This window comes from Sinohyriopsis cumingii, chromosome 10, assembly GCF_028554795.1.
Source record: "Sinohyriopsis cumingii isolate HCF-2022 chromosome 10, ASM2855479v2, whole genome shotgun sequence".
In the NCBI taxonomy this organism is placed as follows: domain Eukaryota; kingdom Metazoa; phylum Mollusca; class Bivalvia; order Unionida; family Unionidae; genus Sinohyriopsis; species Sinohyriopsis cumingii.
Genome location: NC_142970.1, coordinates 43,251,114 through 43,271,814, shown reverse-complemented (window position 1 = coordinate 43,271,814; position 20,701 = coordinate 43,251,114). Strand labels below are relative to the sequence as shown.

The following is a 20,701-nucleotide window of genomic DNA, read 5'->3' as shown; positions in this document are numbered from 1 at the left end:
TCTTGATCTGACCAGAAGTCAGGCTGACACTAGCATGATGGTAAGACATTTTTATAAAATACTCGTGTTTCTAAATAACATGGATTAAAGATTGTCCACTTGCGCATCAACGACTCTCATTCGTCCACTACCATCTTCAAGCAACATTGCTTTTTTGTCGCTGAATATGACAGCGATTGCTCTGTAGTGGGCACCACCACCTGGCGGGTCATTAACGCGAGCTCTGAAATGTATGCCAACAACAGATTGTTTTGATAAATCAATATGCTCCAGCGAAAAGAAATATATTTGATATAATCTTGTAAAATCTAACTGTGATATTTGCAAACCAGTATCTATATGTTGATCACGTCCCATAAATGTCAATAATTTGTAATATGCACGTGCCACATGATTGTGTGTGTAATTTAATAATACATCTTCGGATGGTTCTTGGTGTCCGTTTATTCTCAACGAAACCTCGGTAATCCCAAATTTATCAGATATCATATGAGAACGTTCTTGACTATTTATCCGATTAGAATGCTGCAGCGCAATAAAAATATGTCGTGGCGCAGAAACACCTTGTTGTGATGCTATATGCCAAGTGAATACATCTCGAACAATACTTTGAGTAGCATTTGTGGTTACTGTTAACCATGATAGCTATGATTTACCGCCTTGATCCATACACGGCAATAATTCCTGTTCTTTTGCGATTGATAGAATTATTATAGGTATCCACAATGAGAGTTTTGTTATGTTTACTTTACCATCAGCAACACCAGCATCACGCCAGATTGCATCATTATCATAACCTTTTCTTACGAGCACACCTGTGTGTTTAGCTCCAAAAATGACCTTTCTAACATCTCTGCAAAATCCAAATATATGAGAGAGTGAAATTGCACATGAAAAATTTATATTATTTCCTGACAACATTGATGCACGTGTTGCAAATCCTAAGTTGTAATTTTCATTAACACTTTTAATAACATCAAAATCAGCAGCTGGTATAGCTGCATGTTCAAAATCATCTGGTTGTGGATCAGATGCAGTATTTTGTGGGATCCGTATTTTGATATACTGAACATGATCAGCGTCGTTGGTAACATCTTTAGCAAACATCATTGATGGACCGCCTGATCTTGTGTAATCATCAGAATATCTCGCTAGACCAATTCTTGTTGTAGCTACATCGACATCCTTCTGAATTGATTCAATATTTCTTCCATCAATCATGTATGTAGCGCTATCGAACAGTGCCATAATCCCATTGTTGATAAATCCAACTCGCAAATTGGCATCATATGGCGCATTAGCCGCAACATTCGTTACAAGTTAACCTTCTACTTCAATAAACGCCTCAGCGGGCAAGAAATATTTACTTCTATCCTGAACTTGAAGTTCGATGTGGCCGCGTTCATTTGGTTGTCTTGCGTCATAGGAATAAAATTGATAATCACGTTTTGATTCATCTTTGAGGACCGGCGCACTCATATCAAGTGCTGGGTCGGATATGCGTTTAAACATTTTATTATATAATTTCGGTTTAAATCAATGCCGCATTGACTTTATCAAAGGAGTAGGAAGTTCACTTCCTGCTATTAAATTTGCAGTAATATTTCTTTGTATTTCGTCTGATCCTTGATCCATCAAGGCTGCTAGTTTTTTATTTGCGGCTTGATTTATTATTTTACTAACATGCACAGGCATGATTTCCGTACTGGGTAATTTTACTGGTGGTGGTCGGACCACTTGTGGTCTGCGTATTAATCGTGCTAGTCTATCTTTGATAGCAGTAAAGACCTTACCAGCAACATTACCGATAGCTTCAGGAGCGTTTTCACCAATAGCACTAATATCTTTCATTGATGATTGTTTTGCAATCAGAGCTATTTTTGGGGCCATTCTTGCAAATAACCCTTGAATAACGTTACCAAGACCATCACCGTAAGTTGCTTGATAGGCAATCGTGAATTTGCTGCTCTAACCATTACAGGGCTACGATGTTGTTGATGTATGATCATCTTATTTGTTATCTATATATCTAATCACTGTGATAGTCATCAACGAGTTCATGATAAATTCTCGGTAAACGCCAATATCCATGATACCACCTTGAAATAATCGTTGACAAATATCAGCTGCTTCATTAATTATTTCTGGTGAGTTATTACCAGCACGCGGTCCTCCTATGAGAACTTCTAATCGTGATATGTCGGAAAGAGTATTGTTAGGACAAGTAACAAGACCACTTCCTGTGAGATCGCTTACCTGTAGCAACATGATCATTGTAAAATTCTTCTTATGTAGGTTCTCCATATAGTTTATAAAAGTCTTCATCTGTTTCTGTGTGTTGCAATGGAGGAGGAAGTTGATAGGAAGGCTCTTGCTGGGAAGTTTTTTTTTTGTCGTCGTTTTTTTACTGTTCTCGTTTCTGTTCCTTTTCCTTTAGTTTTAGTTCTCGTTTTTGTTCCATTTCCTTTTATTTTTGTTCCCTTTCCTTTTGTTTTTGTTCCCTTTCTTGCTCTCTTTGTTCTTTTAGTGTTTTATTATAACTTTCTACTCCTGCTGAATAAATTATGTAATTAACATTTTCTTTGTTTATATAACAACATTTTGATTTATTTTAAACACCCAGTCGGTCCATATACCACTATCTACTTTTTGAGCGTAATCGGGTTTTGAAAACTTGTCTCTTGAATGATAATTTTCAGCAGCAAACTCACCAAACTTGACTTTGTCTTGTGCAGTTGTCAATTTATATTTTTCAATTTCTTGTATACCTTTTTCAGTAAATTTCTCCCTAAAATCAATTCCTCCCTTTCCTTTTCTTTTGTTTTTACCAATAGCACCTTCAAGTGTTTCTTCATCTTCATCTTCAAGTTGAGGTTGAGCTGCAGCTATCTTTGCAATTTGTTCAGAGGTTTGTTTGACTGACGGAAGAAGACCTTCAGTAGGCGCTACGACTGTTTCAGCAACTGTTGTGATAGGCGTAAATAATTGTTCTGTGCCTGTAGCGAATTCAACTTGTGCTTTTTGAAGTTCTTGTAGGTTTTTTTCTGAAAGAATCTCTCACGAGGAGAAATTTCTTAATTGCTTCCAGTCGCTCTCGAGCTACCCGGGCAGTATACAATTCCGGTTGAACCATTATTGATATAACTTTTTTTAATTAATAGCAGCAGAGAGGGTGAAGCCTTATATTTGGCACTCAGTTTGCAATACCTTTTTTACGATTTCCAGAAAGGGTTATTTTTACAAATAACGAGTGAGTCAATTAGAGGTTGTTCCCCCTCTCTGCTGCTGCGGTTGATGATTTTAAAGATATGATTCAGTACCAAAATATGATGCATTATGACAGCGGTTGTAATATACACTCAAACACCGCAGTGATAGGCATGAGGCTGTATTAGGACGTCGTGGTATCAATATTATTCATCACTACCTATAGTTTCTGAGTTATGGGACGCGGTGGTAGGCATGACGCAGTAATAGGCATGACGCGGTAATAGGACGTCGTAGACTCAATCGAATCAGCATTTTTATAGTTTCTTAGTTATGGGATTGGACAATACACATTCAGGTTTAGATGACGACAACAATGACAAGATGTGTTCGCTTCGCTGTAAATTTCCTTCGCTGTTTCAAGTGTCTGGGAGAGGTTTTGCCTAAATTTGGATGTTTTTATTTTAATTTGCAATTTAATTTGTTTAAGTCGAAGTTTTGAAAATATGTACTCTGCAATAGATTGCCAAACTTTGCATGTATAACAAAATAAATTATAATTTTTGTAACAATAGTTTGCTCAGTTATAAAGTTTAACTTAGAATGAACAATGCCAGCATAAAGTGTGTTGATCACAGTGTTTATAGTTATATGGAATTATTGTATATGGAACAATGCCAGCATAAAGTTTGTTAATGACTGTGTTTGTAGTTATATGGAATTATTGTATATGGAACAATGCCAGTATAAAGTTTGTTAATGACAGTGTTTGTAGTTATATGGAATTATTGCATATGGAACAATGTCAGTATAAAGTTTGTTAATGACAGTGTTTGTAGTTATATGGAATTATTGTATATAGAACAATGCCAGTATAAAGTTTGTTAATAACAGTGTTTATAGTTATATGGAATTATTGTAAAAAATTGGACTTGAATGAGATGTGTATGCTATCTTCTCAATTGGATCATTATGTTCAAATAAAATATTGTGTAATATCCAAGTGGAATTTTATAAATGGCATGTATAATACCTATGTGTGTGTATGTGTGTGTGTGTGTGTGTGTGTTACAATGTATACAATGTAACGTTGCTGGAGAACATTCTACTGCGAATTGATATTTTGCAATGTCAGCGAGCATCTAAAAAATGCTCTCTCTCACTCACTCAAAATTACAGACACTGCTTTTAGCTTGTCAGAAACTTGCCGTAAAGTTACGTAAAAATGTAAGGGAAACTCTAAGAAAAAGTATATAAATTTTGGTAGTAAAACACACGTCATCATACACGAAAGTGTATTTTTCATGGAAGACCAGTGATTTATTTTCGTGAATATACGGAACTCGTTATTATAAGGTCTCCATGAATATATATATATATATATATATATATATATATATATATATATATGTATGTATGTATGTATGTACGGCCATGATACACGCCTTTAAAGTTAAAAATGCCTTTACTTTCCTCCTGAAAATAGCCACTTTCTTCGCAAACAGTTGTCTTCGTGAAAAATCATAACGGAAATTACATGCACGACATTTGACATGATTGATTCTTTACTATTCTTGAACATGATGAAATGGTGCAAGACCTTTTAGAGAAATAAAACTCGACACATCGATTATTATATATATGGAGTTCGGATCGTCAGGCTTGGTAAATATTTCTCTTGGAAAAGATGATAAATTAACATCAGAACTGCTATACAAAAAAGTGATAACCCCAGACATATTTACAGTGCTCATGTTTAAATATCTTAACAAATTATTACTTCGATCGCTCCAAATGTTTACCAGGAGTTTGCACATAACAACATTGACAACCATTATAACCATTTGGTTAAAAGCTGACGATGTATTCTTGTTTCATATTATTAAGTAGCCAAATTTACCAATAAATGCAATCTTTAAAACATAAACCTGTGTATAATCTGTTTTCTGTTATGTTTGTCTGACATTTTCATTTTTCCCATAGAGTGATGTAGTTGACGGAGTTTGTGTAATATGGTTGAAGACACGCGCTCCTTCAAAACTCTATACTCAAACTCTGTCAGAATAAATCGCTACCGCTGTTTTGACCCCTGTGTCATGTAAACTTTAGTACATCGGGCTTCGCGGATTTGTAAATAAGTGCATTTCTCCATGTTGCATGTTTCCGCCAGCGTTCTTGTCAGTGCAGACGTCATAATCCAAGGCAGGCATACCAATGTAAGAAATGAAGCAGACGAAAATGAATGAAGACGTTTATTAACACGCACTTTCATTGAAATACTCAGGGTAGTACATGCATATAGGGTAACGACTAAATGTTGAGTATGACAGGGATATGTTCGATGAATGATTTATTATCATTATTATCATTATTATCATTATTGTTATTATTATTATTATTATTATTATTTAGTGAATTTCGTTCACTTGCCCTCCTCCACGATTCCCCGTTTGCATGACCAACGCTAATAATTTGGTTAAACAACATTTCAAAGAATGAAATAGATGGCATTCAACAGGCTAAATGCTTTATATTTTCGAGAATTGTTTTCGGCTTTTCTTACAATTTGAAAAAAAATTGAAATTTTTAATTGATACTGTTATAGTTGTAGATTAGGGAAGTGTTTCTAATTTTGCTATGATTTTGTTAACAGATGGAAGTTAAGTTGACTGTATTTAATTTAGTGTGCGATCATGCTTTTTTATAGTTGTAATCGTTAAAATAGACAGCCAGTGTTATGTTTGCAAAACCGGTATTCTATCCGTTTATTTCCTAATTTTGACTCAAATCCCATTTTTTCAAAAAAAATATGTATTCCCCTCTCATTTTGGTGGCGTCCGCCTCGGATGCGATAGGTCGTGGGTTCGATCCCCGGCCAAGTCATACCAAAGATTTACAAAGACTGGTCGGCCTGGTGTCAAAATAATGTGACTGGGTGGGACATAATGCCGCATGACTGCGACATGATGCCTCAGTACTAGACATCACTATAAACTGTCACACTGCAGACATCGTCGCGATATGACTGAAACATTGTTAAAGCCATGTGAAAAATCCAAATCACACACACACACACACACACACATTTTGGTGCATGCCCCTATTTTGCGTACAGTACATATGCAAATTTAGTAAATATACGACAACCACCACGGTCATTGCAGTTTTTTGAGAGCTAAATTTAGAACAATATAATAAGTATAACAAATTTATCAGGAATGAATTGTTAAAGTCATAAATATAATTAATCAAAGTATTATTAATGTATTAATACCTACACATTGCAAATGTACAAGTTATTTCATATTTGAATATAATTATATATGTTTAATATATTTGTGTAGATGTGTATTCATGTTTATATCACTTTATTTCCACAGCCGACAAGTCCCCCTTGTACATCTCTATTGTCGTCTGCCAAGACAAGATAGTCGTCCTAGACTTCAATACGGATAAAGTCCAGATCCATCGACTCCAGGATGGAAAATTCCTGGCCACGTCAGACGAACTGGAGTCAATACCATGTGACATGTTTCTGATGGAGGCCATGACAATTTGTGTCCTTCATGAGAACGGTCTGATAAAAATGATGTTCATTGATTCTACAGACATGTCACCTGTCATTAAAACGACCAGGACTATACGTATACAGGGAGTATTGGATAAATATCATGGTGTTGTCAGATTCAATGATAGTCTTGTTGTCAGTGGTGTTAAACGGGGCACAATGTACTGGTGTGTTGTGTCACTTCAAGACGGACACGTTGACACAATTCACCAGATATGTAAGGGGGACTTATGGAGTAGAGTGACAACAAAAGACAACATGATTTATATCTCGTGTTTTTACTCCCCTGATAATACTGGTGTCTATGGATTCGACATTTTGAATCCCAGTCAATGTAAATATACATACAAACATCAACGTCTACGAAACCCGACATCACTCGTTATAAATGAAGACGGGAATATTTTCGTATGTAACAGTGGATTCCGTGATTCCTGTATTCATCAACTTACAGCTTCATGTCAACTTGTCGCCATTTTCACACAGGGAATTCCATTGTATCTCTATGCCATATTCTGGGACAATGGACGTCTGTACACCACAGGCTGGAGGAGTAGGAACATCACTGTATTCCGTCCCGTGTATCAAGGTAATTCATATATTTCTTATATTTTATTGACATAAAAATCTTTTATTGACGTCATAAATAAAATTACAAACTTCATTATTTGACAATTCTCAAAGATTTCATTTTAAATTTAGAAAACAAAATGTCATCATGACAGTTTCGTCATGCATAGTTGTCATGTTGATATGAAGTAACATATAAATAAAACAGTATTTTGTTGTTATAACATTTATATCAAGTTGACTTTAATATTGTTAAGTAATTATATTCATTTATAAGATTTATTTATAATATATTTATTTATTAAGTATTTAAAAATAATATACTTTTTATAGACATAATTTATCAACGACTGAAAAGGACGACGACATTTTGTACCGAGTTTATCCGCCAGGTGTCGCTTTCATTCCAAGCGCGTGCCATTCAGTCTGGTTAAATATAGATTACAAAGATGGCCGTTGGATGTATTCACTTGTTCTGTAGACCGTATTTCCTGACACTGTTATAGAATCATTTACCAAAAAATATACATATATCTTGTTTAACCATTGGAAATATGTCACAACATAACCGTCAGTAAAAAAAATAAAATAAATAAAACAACTAATTTTAAAACCAAACGGAAGACGTTGGCAAAAATCAGAAAGATGCTCCTTTCCAGGTTTCCGTTTGCAAGAAAAACTTCCAGTATTTTGAATGCTTAGTTTTAATATTTCTAACACTTTTTGTAAGAAAAATTTAACAAAATGAAAAAGTGTACTTGTGTACGACAGTACTTAAAGAATAAAATTACCATGGTTACGAAAATAAAAAAAAAATATTTGTCTAAGACGGCGAACAATATCTCACTTGTCTGGCAAAACATGGACTCGCCCACGTAAATATTAGGCCGTATGAGTATGGAAAATCACGTATATTTGGAATACACAAAATGTAACAGTGCTAGAACCGACTGCTTATTTGATACGTTATACATTTGACATTGATGAATGAAATGAGGAAGTAAATATTAGGCTGTATCAGTAAGGAAAATCCCGTGCAGTGCTATGATGTCAGTTAGGTTATAAATTGGAAATTAATCAACGAAATGAGCACGTTTTGTACATTTCTTTCTAAGACTATAACGTTTTCTCTGCCCCCCCCCCCCCCGCCTCCTCTTTTTTATTTAATTAAATCTTTAGTTCCATATATAGGGAAATCATCCATAATTTTAAACATTTTCATATTGTTACATTTTTGTATAAAATAATCTGTTTCTGTGTGCATCGGAAATTGTGAAATAATAGTTGATACTGTACACTTGCCACATTACATAAGGAAATTTTAAGGTTCTGATTTACAAAAAAATAATGGAATATTTGTTTCTGATGCAATTTAGATTTATGATGCAAAAACCATGGATTGTTTAATTTTTAAAAAGAACAACAATTTTTGTCAAGCTATAATATTTTGTGTTACCCCCCAACCCCCGGATAATTATCATATAATTTTACAGTGGGGTGGCAAAAAAAAAATGTTTGAAAATGTGGGGAATAAATTTATGTCAATAAAACAAACCTAAATGATATATTGTAAAATCAAGTCTGATTTTCATTAAACTGATTTTTGTGAATTAATTGGGATTGAGCCCAGATTAGAAAATTGAAATTGATGCACAAAATTAGTACTTTTGTGCAGTTTTTATGTAAGGTTTTTCTTTCTTTTTTTAAAATTAAATCTGAAACGGGGTATAAAGGGATAATAGGGAAGTCATATTTTTTTAAACTTTATCAACCTAGTTACAGGTGTAATTTTTGTACTCTCCCCTCCCCTAAAACCAAAGAAGCATCGTATAATTTTCCAGTGGGGTGGTGAAAAAAAGCTGCAAGGGAATAGGAAGAAAGAAAAGAATATAAAACAGCCACTTTATATAAATTTTACTTACTGACTTAAGAGTGAAAACGTCAGGAATAATTTAATGAAAATAAAACAAACACAATTAAATGAAATATGGTAAGGTTAAGTCTGACTGCTGTTAATTTGGTTTTTATTAGATGTAATCGGGGTTGAGCCCAGTAGCCTTAAATCTTGTTGAGCAAGACATTCGAGCTATTTCAAGACACCCCCACCCCACCCCAATCCCCACAGTCACTTTGAGATGCTTTCAGTACTTAGCAGGTTGAACAAGAAAGAACGTTTGTATCTGGAATTTCTTAAAATACTTTTGGTGAGTAAAGCCCCTGCTGTCTTATGAAAATTGAATTGTTCCCAGAAATATTTTACTGCAAACTTTAGTTTGTACATATTTTAATAAATACCTCATTCAAATTCAATGTTTTGCTGTATTGCTAATTAGCTGGGACACATTTTCTTTTGCTGTGGAAAGTCATAAATCTTCAGAAGCCCTAGTGAGCGATGAAAGAAAACATCCTGTAATTGAGAAGACAGTCATACAGATAGGACATGGAAATGTAAGTGCTTCATACATGCATTTCATATAGTTTACCACACTGTACTGGTAGCTCACTTCCAGTATGACTCTATCACAATACATTACTTCTGAAGTGTAATATGCCTTGATGGTACACCTTTAATACTATTCAAGCATTTTTACTTTTAAATCAGGGTCTATTCTACAGTAGAACTGAAAAGTTAGGGGGAGAGGTACTTTCCCTTAACATTTGAAAGTCAGGTAACATTTGCTAAAAATAACACAGGTTGTAAATGAAGACATAAAATTGGAGCTGGAAAATAATGATCTTGTTTGAATTTCATTTGGTCAATGTGTTGGCATGATTTTTTTATAGCAGTCTACTGGTATATTTATAAACCAGAAGATTGCATGGGATGGCCCATTTTCAATGATCTGATTCTATTCCTAAACTTCATACAGAATTGGCATGAAGATTTACTGACATGGTCATGCCAAGATATAGTTGATCTTAGTGATAGGAATCGGACAGAACTTCACAATCAATAATCGGTTCCACTTAACCAACTGGTAATCGATTATAATTGGTTACTAATAGTACATTTTAATTTGTGTTTGTTATACAGTTATATCTTTGATCAAAAGTTCCAGATGTTAATAAATGTACAGGAGTAATCTCCTTTAATGACATGTATACTTGAACCTGATGATAATATTACATTTTTTTATAGTTTGTGTTATTTTTGTTCTACACCTATTTTAAATGAATGCAACTTTTTATGGCTGATTAGTAACTGAAATACTGTAGCAATACCCCAAATCATTTCATTCAAATGTTACGTGTCTAAATTTAGAGTATAGAAGGACATAGTTTTCTTGTTTTGTCGTTGTTACAAATGCTACAAAGGATTCTAAATTTAAACTGAAACAAATCATCAGAATGTGTTTAAATTTATTAACTCAATAATTTAACAGCTTAATCATGCCATCTTGACATTATGTTCCTAATTATGAAATTTTGCACCTGTGGAATATCCGATGGTACTATATTTGTAGTTGTAAAGGGAAATAATAATTCAGATCAACTTTACTGGCTGGGAGTTTTACTAGTCTTTGTGCTTTGCATACAAGTATTCTCCCTTCACACACAATCGATTAGGGAGTGTCTCAATTGATTATCTTATTAGTTTGCTCAAGCATCTGATGATCGATTATAACTGATAATCGGAACAACACTAGTTGATCGTAAATAAAAACATTGCCACTTGGATATCCAATGTTGCCACCACAACTGCCATCTTGAAATTTGGAATGGATGATCATATCAGCATGGGATTTTCACTAAAACACTTGCAATGCCAATTGTGTTAAAGAACAAAATGGCATCCAATAAACTTGTAGCCATTTTGGCAGCCTCCATCTAAATCTTTTTGGTACTCCTACTAAACAGAAAGTTATATCAACTGTCATAGTTTCCTCTGATCTTTCGCACTACATCAAAGATTCTTTTAAACATATGTTTGTCTATGGGTCAGAATGCATTGCCCATCGAAAACTTGGAATTCACATAAACCACATTGGGGTAACTACTTAATAATAAGCCTGGCAAAATTAAATGGCCTTACATTCTTCCTTAGTGGTAAAAAGCAATTGGAAGATAATTAATCTTCTCAATAATTGCAAATAAAGCTCGTGTTGACAAAATTTGACCTAGTACTCTCTAGTTTTCGTTGCTGGTCAGTTGAGTCTAGCGGCCTATGCCTATACATCTATGAAATCAGAGGTCCAATTTTCTTGCAATAGAAACAGAAGTCTCCTTCCCAATGGTGTTGTACAAAATATAAAAATGTTAAATAAAAGTCAGGTTTGTGAAAACAATAAGATGACACATGACTTTCAATATGTATTCCTAGAACAACCACAAACCTGCTGCTGTCACAACAAGGTAGAAAAGCTAGATTCATCACACGGAGAGAATATTTCAAAACATAATCATGTGATACTAACTAGAAAAGATATCCAGCACGGCTATCTTGGTAAAATCTTGACAATCTTCTCATTACTAGTTCTAAATGAAATCTGACATATACATGTGGTTTTATACCAGAAGACTCATTGTGATCTCTAGTTGGTCCTAAATAAAATGGTGCTGATCTGACCCTGAAGATGTTGGCCATCTTGGAAATCTTGTCATCGCTATCTCTTGCAATGTGTACTTGGTCCAGAATAAAACGTGTGCTCTTCTGTCACCCAGTATGGCCGCAATGAAGCAATTGTGAAACTCTTGTTCCTGCTACTTATCGTAAACATAAAGTTGTATTGATATAATGTTTTCAAAAGAAGACTTATTATCATATTTAGTTAGTGCAACATGAAAACTAGGTCAAGATGACATCCAATATGGCCACCATGGCTGACATTTTAAATCTGTTGCCACTTAAATGTATTTCAACTTCGAAGTTTTTGAAGATTTTTTTTGAATGTTTTGTATGTCCCATATGAAGAGATATTCGATACAAGCATGAGAATATTTTAATAAATTTGGTTTCAATTATTTAAAGTTTAAAGCTGTTGAGTAGCATCAGTTAACAAACAATGTAATGTTATGGTTTTATTCCATTTATATATTTCTTTACTGGTCTTATAAATTGAAGTTCTCTATATTTTACTTGGTTTTGAGAAATAAATGAAGTATATTCATTTTGAAACTTCCTGAAGCGTGCTGCTAGAATTACCAATAAGACTGTAGTTATTTCAAAAAATCCCTTTTTATCTATATATTTCTATTTTAAATTGCTACAGGATTATTACCATTTCTCAAATATAATGACTGTAACAGCTAAATGTGGTTTGAATTTTAAGAGCAGTGCAGGCTTGGAAATGGTGTCACAGACAGACCTAGCTTATGCCAAAATTCTTAACCATGAGTATGTATTCTGCTCAGACTTTGATCATTTCTGATTTAGAAATTACAACAAAAATACTATGAATAATCAAATTTTGAAAGCAATTGTCTATGAATTTGGTGGTCAAAAAAGTCTAGAGATAGAAAATTTGAGTCGAGTAGATGAATGCATACTCACATACTGTATGGGTGTATATAACTTTGTGGTATTTTTATGGGGTAGTGTTGGACGTTAAACTTCCAGTGACCATTCAGTGACTCACTATGTTCTCTATTTTCTTATTAACTCTCATTTGAGTAAAGGTCCAGTTAAACTTAGACCTTTTCTCCAAGAAGTCTCTGATTCTCTGATGAAGTGGGGAACCCTTACAATAAGAATGGGACAAAGGGTTGGAATGCAGACTCGAATTCAAGTTTCATCTGGTTTATTGTAACAAAAATAACTAACATCATATGTACAAAACCTTGAGAAACACTCGACAGCTTTACAATATAACAAACAATTTTAAAAAAGAGTCTTGAGTAACACTCCATATTCGAACCTGCACTTATTAGTATTATTATTATATTTCCTATTTATATTGAATTGTATTATACATCATTATTTGAACAAGATCTGCAAGAAACACTTGACTTGACCTCACAGAATCCTAGAAATACTGTCTGAATACTATTTAATTTGTAAACAGATATTTAACATGAAGTGGCTGATTTAAAACCTGACAATGAATAATATATATATAAAGCTTTTATTACACTGATGTAGATTTCAAAACTTAGTTTTAGATCTATCCAAATTTTTCTACAAGAGAAACATTGTTTTCCTTGCGATTTTATTCATGTACATATTGTGAAATAACTAAGAATTTTGATTCGTGCAAAATAATAAATAAAAGAGTTACCTTTTCTTCGCACATTTCCTTATATGGTATTCGTAGTAAAATAATAGTAAAAGATTTTCCCACGCTCTTTCTAAACATACGGAGGTCTTAACGTGACCCTTGGAAACCCGAACAGGTGGTAGTAGAGACCCTGACGAGCCTTTTATACCTCCCGCGGAATTCTGCAGAAATCTGCGCTTTGCAGGGAAAATTCTGCCGTTCGCTGGGTAGCAACCGCAGGTGAAAATTCTGCGAGCGTGCGCTTGCAGGAGCAACTGTACTCTGCTACTGATAGCAACAAAACTACACCTAAATTAAAAATTGTAATTGAAAACCTATATAACCCCGAGTGTTAGTTAAGTGTGCATACAACGAATTTATTCCTCAATGGTCAAAATTTGCAGTACGAATTAATTTTTTAGCATTAAAATGAGTGATGTCGTAAGCGACCCCTAACTATTATGCGAGATAACGACGGAAGTATTCCAAATGTGCAAAGATTAGAAACGAGGCTAATACCCAGGAAAGTTATACATGCATCCCTGGCATAACAACATTGTGAAATGAAAGAGTTTAATGGATGATTTATTATCAATTTATATGGGAATATGAAATATACCAATCTTCATTTGGTGTTGAATAACCGTGGGTATTTATGAATAACTTAATATTGTCCATCAATGTTGACAACACCTACCCATATAGCTGCGATGTCGTAAACCCGTCTACGAAGTAGAGGCACTAGTATTAGTACTACCACTTATGCTGCTTTACCACCGAAAGCTGTACAACCAATGAAATTAATCTGTAACTGTTTTAAACAAAAATGATAAGCTAGATTTCCTGCCCATTACAATATATTAACCTATGTTTGGTTAATAGATATGGCCTTATCATATTGAATCGCCACATCCATGAATTGACTTCATGATATATTACTTGAAAAACATTCATTCCATTGCAATTTGACCATTATCATGTGGATTTTATATTGCATATCCATTTGCGGACAAATTTTATTTGACATGAAATTCATAATTCCTTGTTTGTTACTTCTGGAAGCTTTTCAAATGCTGTAATGAATATAAATATCTGAAAACATTTATAATCTTTACTCGGCCTAATTGCTATAGAAATATAAATTTCATAAAAAGTGCTCAACAAATTGAAGACAGACATGGCATGGTTGGGACAAACATTATGGAAAGAAATACTGCAAAATATTTCTGTACATACTTTTTAAAGAGTGTGACTTGATTTTGGCCTGGCAATACGATTTACTTGTTGATGCATAAAAAAATGCATTCGTTTTGCTTTATGAAAAAATAAGTGCGTATTTTTTTGTTGAATATATCATTGTTTGTACATGTAGTTAGCAGATCACAATGTATATTGTAGATAGGGTTTTGTTTGCAACAGATTCATTTTTTAACCATTTTATTCATCAAAAATAAAAACCATACTAATTATATGCATTTTACAACATGCATGCTTTTTGCTTTCTTATGCACCCTTTGGCTTTTGATCACCCTGTGTTTCATGCTAACCTGTTTTGTAACATAACTGCATGGTGAGTGGTATCTGTTCCATGTTACATATAAGCCATTAGCCAGGAAACCTAGTCAAGGACCTGGGGGTTCGGGTTAGAGGAAGACATGATTGGTTTGGCTTGTGGGTTTTAACACTATTTTTTTCAGTAATAATAGCATATACGTGGTGGGCAGTATACTTGATGGAGGAATAACATGGCACGCTACCAAGAAACTTTTCAACACCCTAAATTGACTGAGCCGAAACCAATTCATGCAGAGGTGATATGTGTGAGTGATCTGTAAAGGTGAGAACATTAGACCACTCAGCTTCCCATGGCTCCATGAGAGTGGTAAATTGTGGAACAGATTATGTGGCTAAACAGGGCCCCGAGTGTCATAGTGGTCTAAAGCGCTCACCATTAACTCTGCGTGTGCTAGAGTCTTGGGCTCGCCCAATGTGGGTACATAAGAAAGCTTGCCAGTAGCTTCTCGTGGGTTGGTGGTTCTTTCCAGGGTTTCCCTCGTTCTTCCTCCACCATTTATACTGGCTGCCATGTATAAGCTATATTCTGCTGAAAAGTGGCGTTAAACCCTACAACAAATACCAACATGGCTATACAGCGAATGAAATCAAGAATATGAGAACCCGCTATCTCACTATCACTGTGCATCTTTCATTTGTTTATCATGTTCCTGCACAGCAAAATGCACATACTGATATCCAATCAATATCCATTAGCCCAGTCTCACACTTTTATAGCAGGTATACATAGAGGTAACATATATTCCCAAGAACACAGGAACCAGAATTATGTATGTGTGTAGCAGACTTGGGTTCAATCACAGTGTAATTGGTGTAAATGAGTAATTAATTACAATTACACTGTATTTGCAAATCACCAATACTGTGATGTCCTTTGGTAGAACGTGCATAAGTGACTGTCAGCATTGTGGATGTATGTAGTTATATGTAACTGTAGTTCAATCAAGTGAATGCATGTGTGTATAGACATGTTAAAATTAATTGAATAACCAAACTCTGATTTTAGGTTCCTCAGTTTTACTGCAAAAAGAATGTAATCAAACTCAAGAATAGCAGATGTAAATATGTAATTAAACAATATGCTTAAGAATTAAAGATAATTTAAACTATCATCTTATTTGATTCTAATGGCACAGGGGTGAATATCATAGTAAAACAGACAAAATAAAACTTTTGCTTATTAACTCCGATCTCAATTAGACCAGCTGAAAAAATATAACGAAAATTTCATATCACTTTCAAACGGGCAGTTAACTTTGCTATATGAAAATTAAAGTTGTATGCTTATAATGAAAAACAATGTACCTTGTACGGCAAGTTAATAAATGTTCATTAAATAATAATTAAATTACATGGAACACAATTTCTTTGTGGAGAAAAATAAAAACAAAGCCTTCTATAAAACTTAAGAAATTTTGGAATTGCGAATCAAAAACTAGGGATGACCCGGAAGTGAACCCAAGCGATGTCTTTGCATGAGGTCAAACACTTCATTAGACTAAGAAGTAACAGTAGAACAAAAACAATTGCCAATTGCAGGCTCAAAACAATGGACAGTAAGAAAATTATATAACAGATACAGGTATTATAGAGTTGGTTGCATACACTGCTAATGAAATTTCATTGCTGATTGTTTTAAAACATGCTCATCACATATTGACGGGACCCCTCCCCACAACAGATGTAACACTGCTATAAATGCTAAATCCTTATGTTACCCTCTCCTTAATGTGAAGTGTCCTCACAAACATAACAAAATTACAATACAGCATTTATGCCCTGGTTAGAAAAATAACCTTTTAAACTTATGTATAATTTATTCTAGTCTATACATAATGAGAACATCACAAACAGAAACAATTTTGAGTCTTCAAGAAATAAGTCAGCATCTATAAAATATCAACAATAAGAGAAAGTTATCCATAATATCGACTGTGTCTTGAGAGCTCAAATCATGCGTAAATATAACTGTAGCCATGTAAAATATGTTGATCACTTTATACAACAAATGTAAATGCTTATATATCCATGAACCATAACAACAAGAACACAAACTGTCAATAAGCTAATACTGCAGTTAAATGAAACGGTCAATCAGTATCAACCATCAACAGATAATATGCAATAGTTATATTAATAGTGTGATAACTGTAACCATATGAAAAGAAACTGAGCATATAACTTCCAACATAAACTGAACCAATGTGTACAATATGAACACATTTTACTATTCCACTGATCAAAGAAATGAACTTGACATTGAATATCATCATCCAAAATGCATAGAGAGTTTAAATATCGTGTTAATGGAAAATAACCTTGTGCACATGAATTAAAACATTTAAAACAAAATATATTTGATTAATCATTGTCGTTGGATATATTACATGGAAATTTTTAATTCAGTTACTGTGCAAAGGCCCTAAATAAATGCTCTTTAAAGTTTGTTTATATATAAATTTCAATATCGCTCTATGTCAGAATCATTAGGGTTGTGATTTTCAACACAGTTCAGGTTAATAACGATTCCAATACTTAAAATCCGATGAATTTTAGTATAAGACCCAGTCAGATATGATACAACAAAAACAAATCATTCTCAGCCTCTCTTTGTATATGTAATATTGTGATGCTAATTTAATGTGCATGATGTTAACTTTCATCTCTCCTCTTCTTCTAATCTCTGTCATCTACTATTTCTCCTCTCCTCCCACCTTCTTTGCTTTTTAATCTGTTCTCCACCAGGTTTTTCCAATCTATCACTCCATCACCCTCACATGATTTCTCCTTGACCTGTAACAACTATTTCATGGTTGCCTTCATTTCATTAAATATTTTTGTTTGCTTCCTTTGAACTAATGTCACTAATCGAGACACCTTGTATGAATATTGTATCCCATCTCTTAAAGCATATACGACCACACCCATTGCCCTGCTAAGGCCAGTGATGATATTGCCCACCTTGTCCATCATTTTATTTGAACATGATGATAATGTTGTCCCTGAGCTAGAGCTGGAACATGGCTCACTCTTCTACCGCAAGGCCAGCAACTCCTTACATGTAACACAGCAGTTTTATTCAGACTTCTTTTCTACCGCAAGGCCAGCAACTCTTTACCTGTAACACAGCAGTTTTATTCAGACTTCTTTTTTGATCGACTTTCATAAGTGATGACACTTTCTTGACCATTCTTAATCTGGGACAAGGCTGCACATTCCAGCATCACGTGCGCGTGTATCAAGGATAAAAGTTCCTTCATCTCTTGGAAAAGCCATGACCTCCAAACCTGACAAAACCCCTTGCAACCGATTGAAAGTTACTTGGCATTATTGTGTCCATCCCAATGGGCTGTCATTCTTGGTTAAGTCAAACAATGGCTTGGCTATCTTTGACAAATCTCAAATAAAGTGTCTGTAGTAAGAACAGGTACCTAGGAATGGATGGAGTTTCAGTCACATTTTCTGGATCCTTCCGTTGGAGTATTTCTGCAACATTAGGTCTCAGCTTCAAAGTGTACATCTGTATATGCTGCATTACGGCTTTGAGTCTTTGCATGTGTTCACAAAAAGTAGTTCCATACACTATGATGTCATCCAAATAGATGATACAAGAAAAATACTTTAATCCTTTCAATGCAAACTCTACCACTCATTGAAAAGTTGCAGGACTGTTGGTCAAACCCAGTAACATAACTGTAAGTTCAAATAAACCATGCTTGGTCACAACCGCAGTCTTAGAGATATCTTTGTCCCTAAACTGGCATTTGATGTAAGATCTAACATACTGAAAAATCTGCACCTCTAACTGCATCAAGGCATTCATTCACTCTTGGCATAGAGAAAGCATCCACTTTTGTCACAGCATTTAGTTTCCTGTAGTCTGCACATGGATGGACACTAACATTTTTCTTTCTGAACAACACTATTAGAGTTGCTTATGGAGAGCTGGATTATCTAATTGCACCTTGTGCTTTCAGTTTATCTATAACTTCTTTCTCTTCCTTTGCAAATTCAAGTGGTACACATATGAAGGGCTACTTTACGGGTTTTATATTCTGTAAGGGTGCTTGCTGGGTGGGTATCCCGCTTAATGTGGTTTTTGTTATCTAGAGGTTGACCGCTTTCGATGTTATTGCCCGGTTCGAGTAAATATAAATATAAGTGGTGAAACGTATAGGTGAAATAGATAGAGATCTGAGCAGATATATAGAACAAACCACAACGAGCCCCCGTACATGTAAAAAAACAATTTAATCAATTACATAAATCAACTGTGAGAATTCATTACATCAGGAATATCCTCTGCTTTTAGAAATAAAACTTTCGCCGCATTACGGTAAAGAAAATTAAACACAAATATATTTAAATAAGGTAGCTGATCTGTTTACTGATAGATTGAGTTCATCATAAGATCGAGTGAACAATCGAAGTCAACGTCTTGTACGATTGCATAACCTGTTTCTTCGGTTCGCTCTACTTCCACTGTAGCTGTTCAGACCCCTGGATCTCGGGATGTTACTTTTCACAATCCGTCTCAGGATACTCTCAGAATACGTCTCAGAATTGATACGTCGCAGGATTGTACGTCCCACTACACTTCTCTATACTTCTCAGTATACGTCTCAGAATTGATACATCGCAGGATTACATCACAGGATTATATGTCTCAGGAGCTATTTTCTCCCTTCTAAATAAATATAGAGACAACCTAAATTTCCCGTTATTTATGATACAGGGGATTTTGCATTATCCCCTCCTCGTTATCAGCTCTTCATATCGGTGCTAAACAGATGCCAAGGCTATCAATCGACTCCAAGCCTTATAATGACCCTAGTTAGTCAAATGACTAATTCGTCATGCAGTAACATCACACATTAACACACCACACGAGGAGAGCGGTTTTGAGCCTGCCTCAATTTACACAAGCGAATAAATTAGATACATTATATCAATTACTACATCATTTCAGTCAATACACACTTACTCTTAATCATATGTGAAATCTTCTAAATTCGGTGAATTCACACGGATTCTCGTAATCATATTAAGTAATGTAATGCATTAAATTCTTAGAACCTAATTTTTATGCAAACAAGACGACAAAATTCAAACAATTCGTCAAACTTATCTAAAGATTAATGTACGACTTCCTATGCATAGACTCAACCCAGTTATACTTCATAAAACAAACTGATGTACAAATGTAGAAAAAAACATTCATGCAAATACAAGTAAATAAATTCAGCAAAGCATTATATATGGCATCAACAAATTACATGGAATTGTCACACTACCTTTGCTTTCAAAGTTCCTCCCTCTAATCGCCAAATTAATTCGTCGGTTTGTTTCGACAACAGTCCCCTTTCGACAACAGTTTTTACGAGGGAATTTCTTGCAAATTCCTCCCGGAGTCCTCCTCTGGCGTTTCCTCTTGCAGGAAAAGCTTAGACTGATTAAAATGTTCGATGTGGCGATATTAAAACCTAGCAAATTTTGCGTGACAAACACGCCCCTTATTTAGCGTAACCAATCAGAATCAAATATCTCTGCCGCCTTTTTCAGAGGCGCCAAAGTCGGGGTCAGCTTG

General features: G+C 34.6%; 2 protein-coding genes across 3 annotated transcripts in view; both read left to right on the top strand.

The window, feature by feature from the left end:
- Positions 1-7,946, top strand: part of LOC149789942 (uncharacterized) — a 34,560-nt gene extending 26,614 nt beyond the window's left edge. The window contains exon 3 of the mRNA XM_089972018.1: positions 6,588-7,946. Coding sequence (XP_089828144.1) covers positions 6,588-7,399 — 812 coding nt within the window. The 3' untranslated portion in view covers positions 7,400-7,946. The remainder of the gene's footprint in view (positions 1-6,587) is intronic.
- A 145-nt stretch (positions 7,947-8,091) lies between these two features.
- The window catches only part of LOC149789940 (uncharacterized), a 108,217-nt gene continuing 95,607 nt past the window's right edge, over positions 8,092-20,701 (top strand). For both annotated transcript variants that reach the window (XM_089972016.1, XM_089972012.1), the window contains exon 1: positions 8,092-9,793. The gene's annotated coding sequence lies outside the window, so the exon portion shown is untranslated. The remainder of the gene's footprint in view (positions 9,794-20,701) is intronic.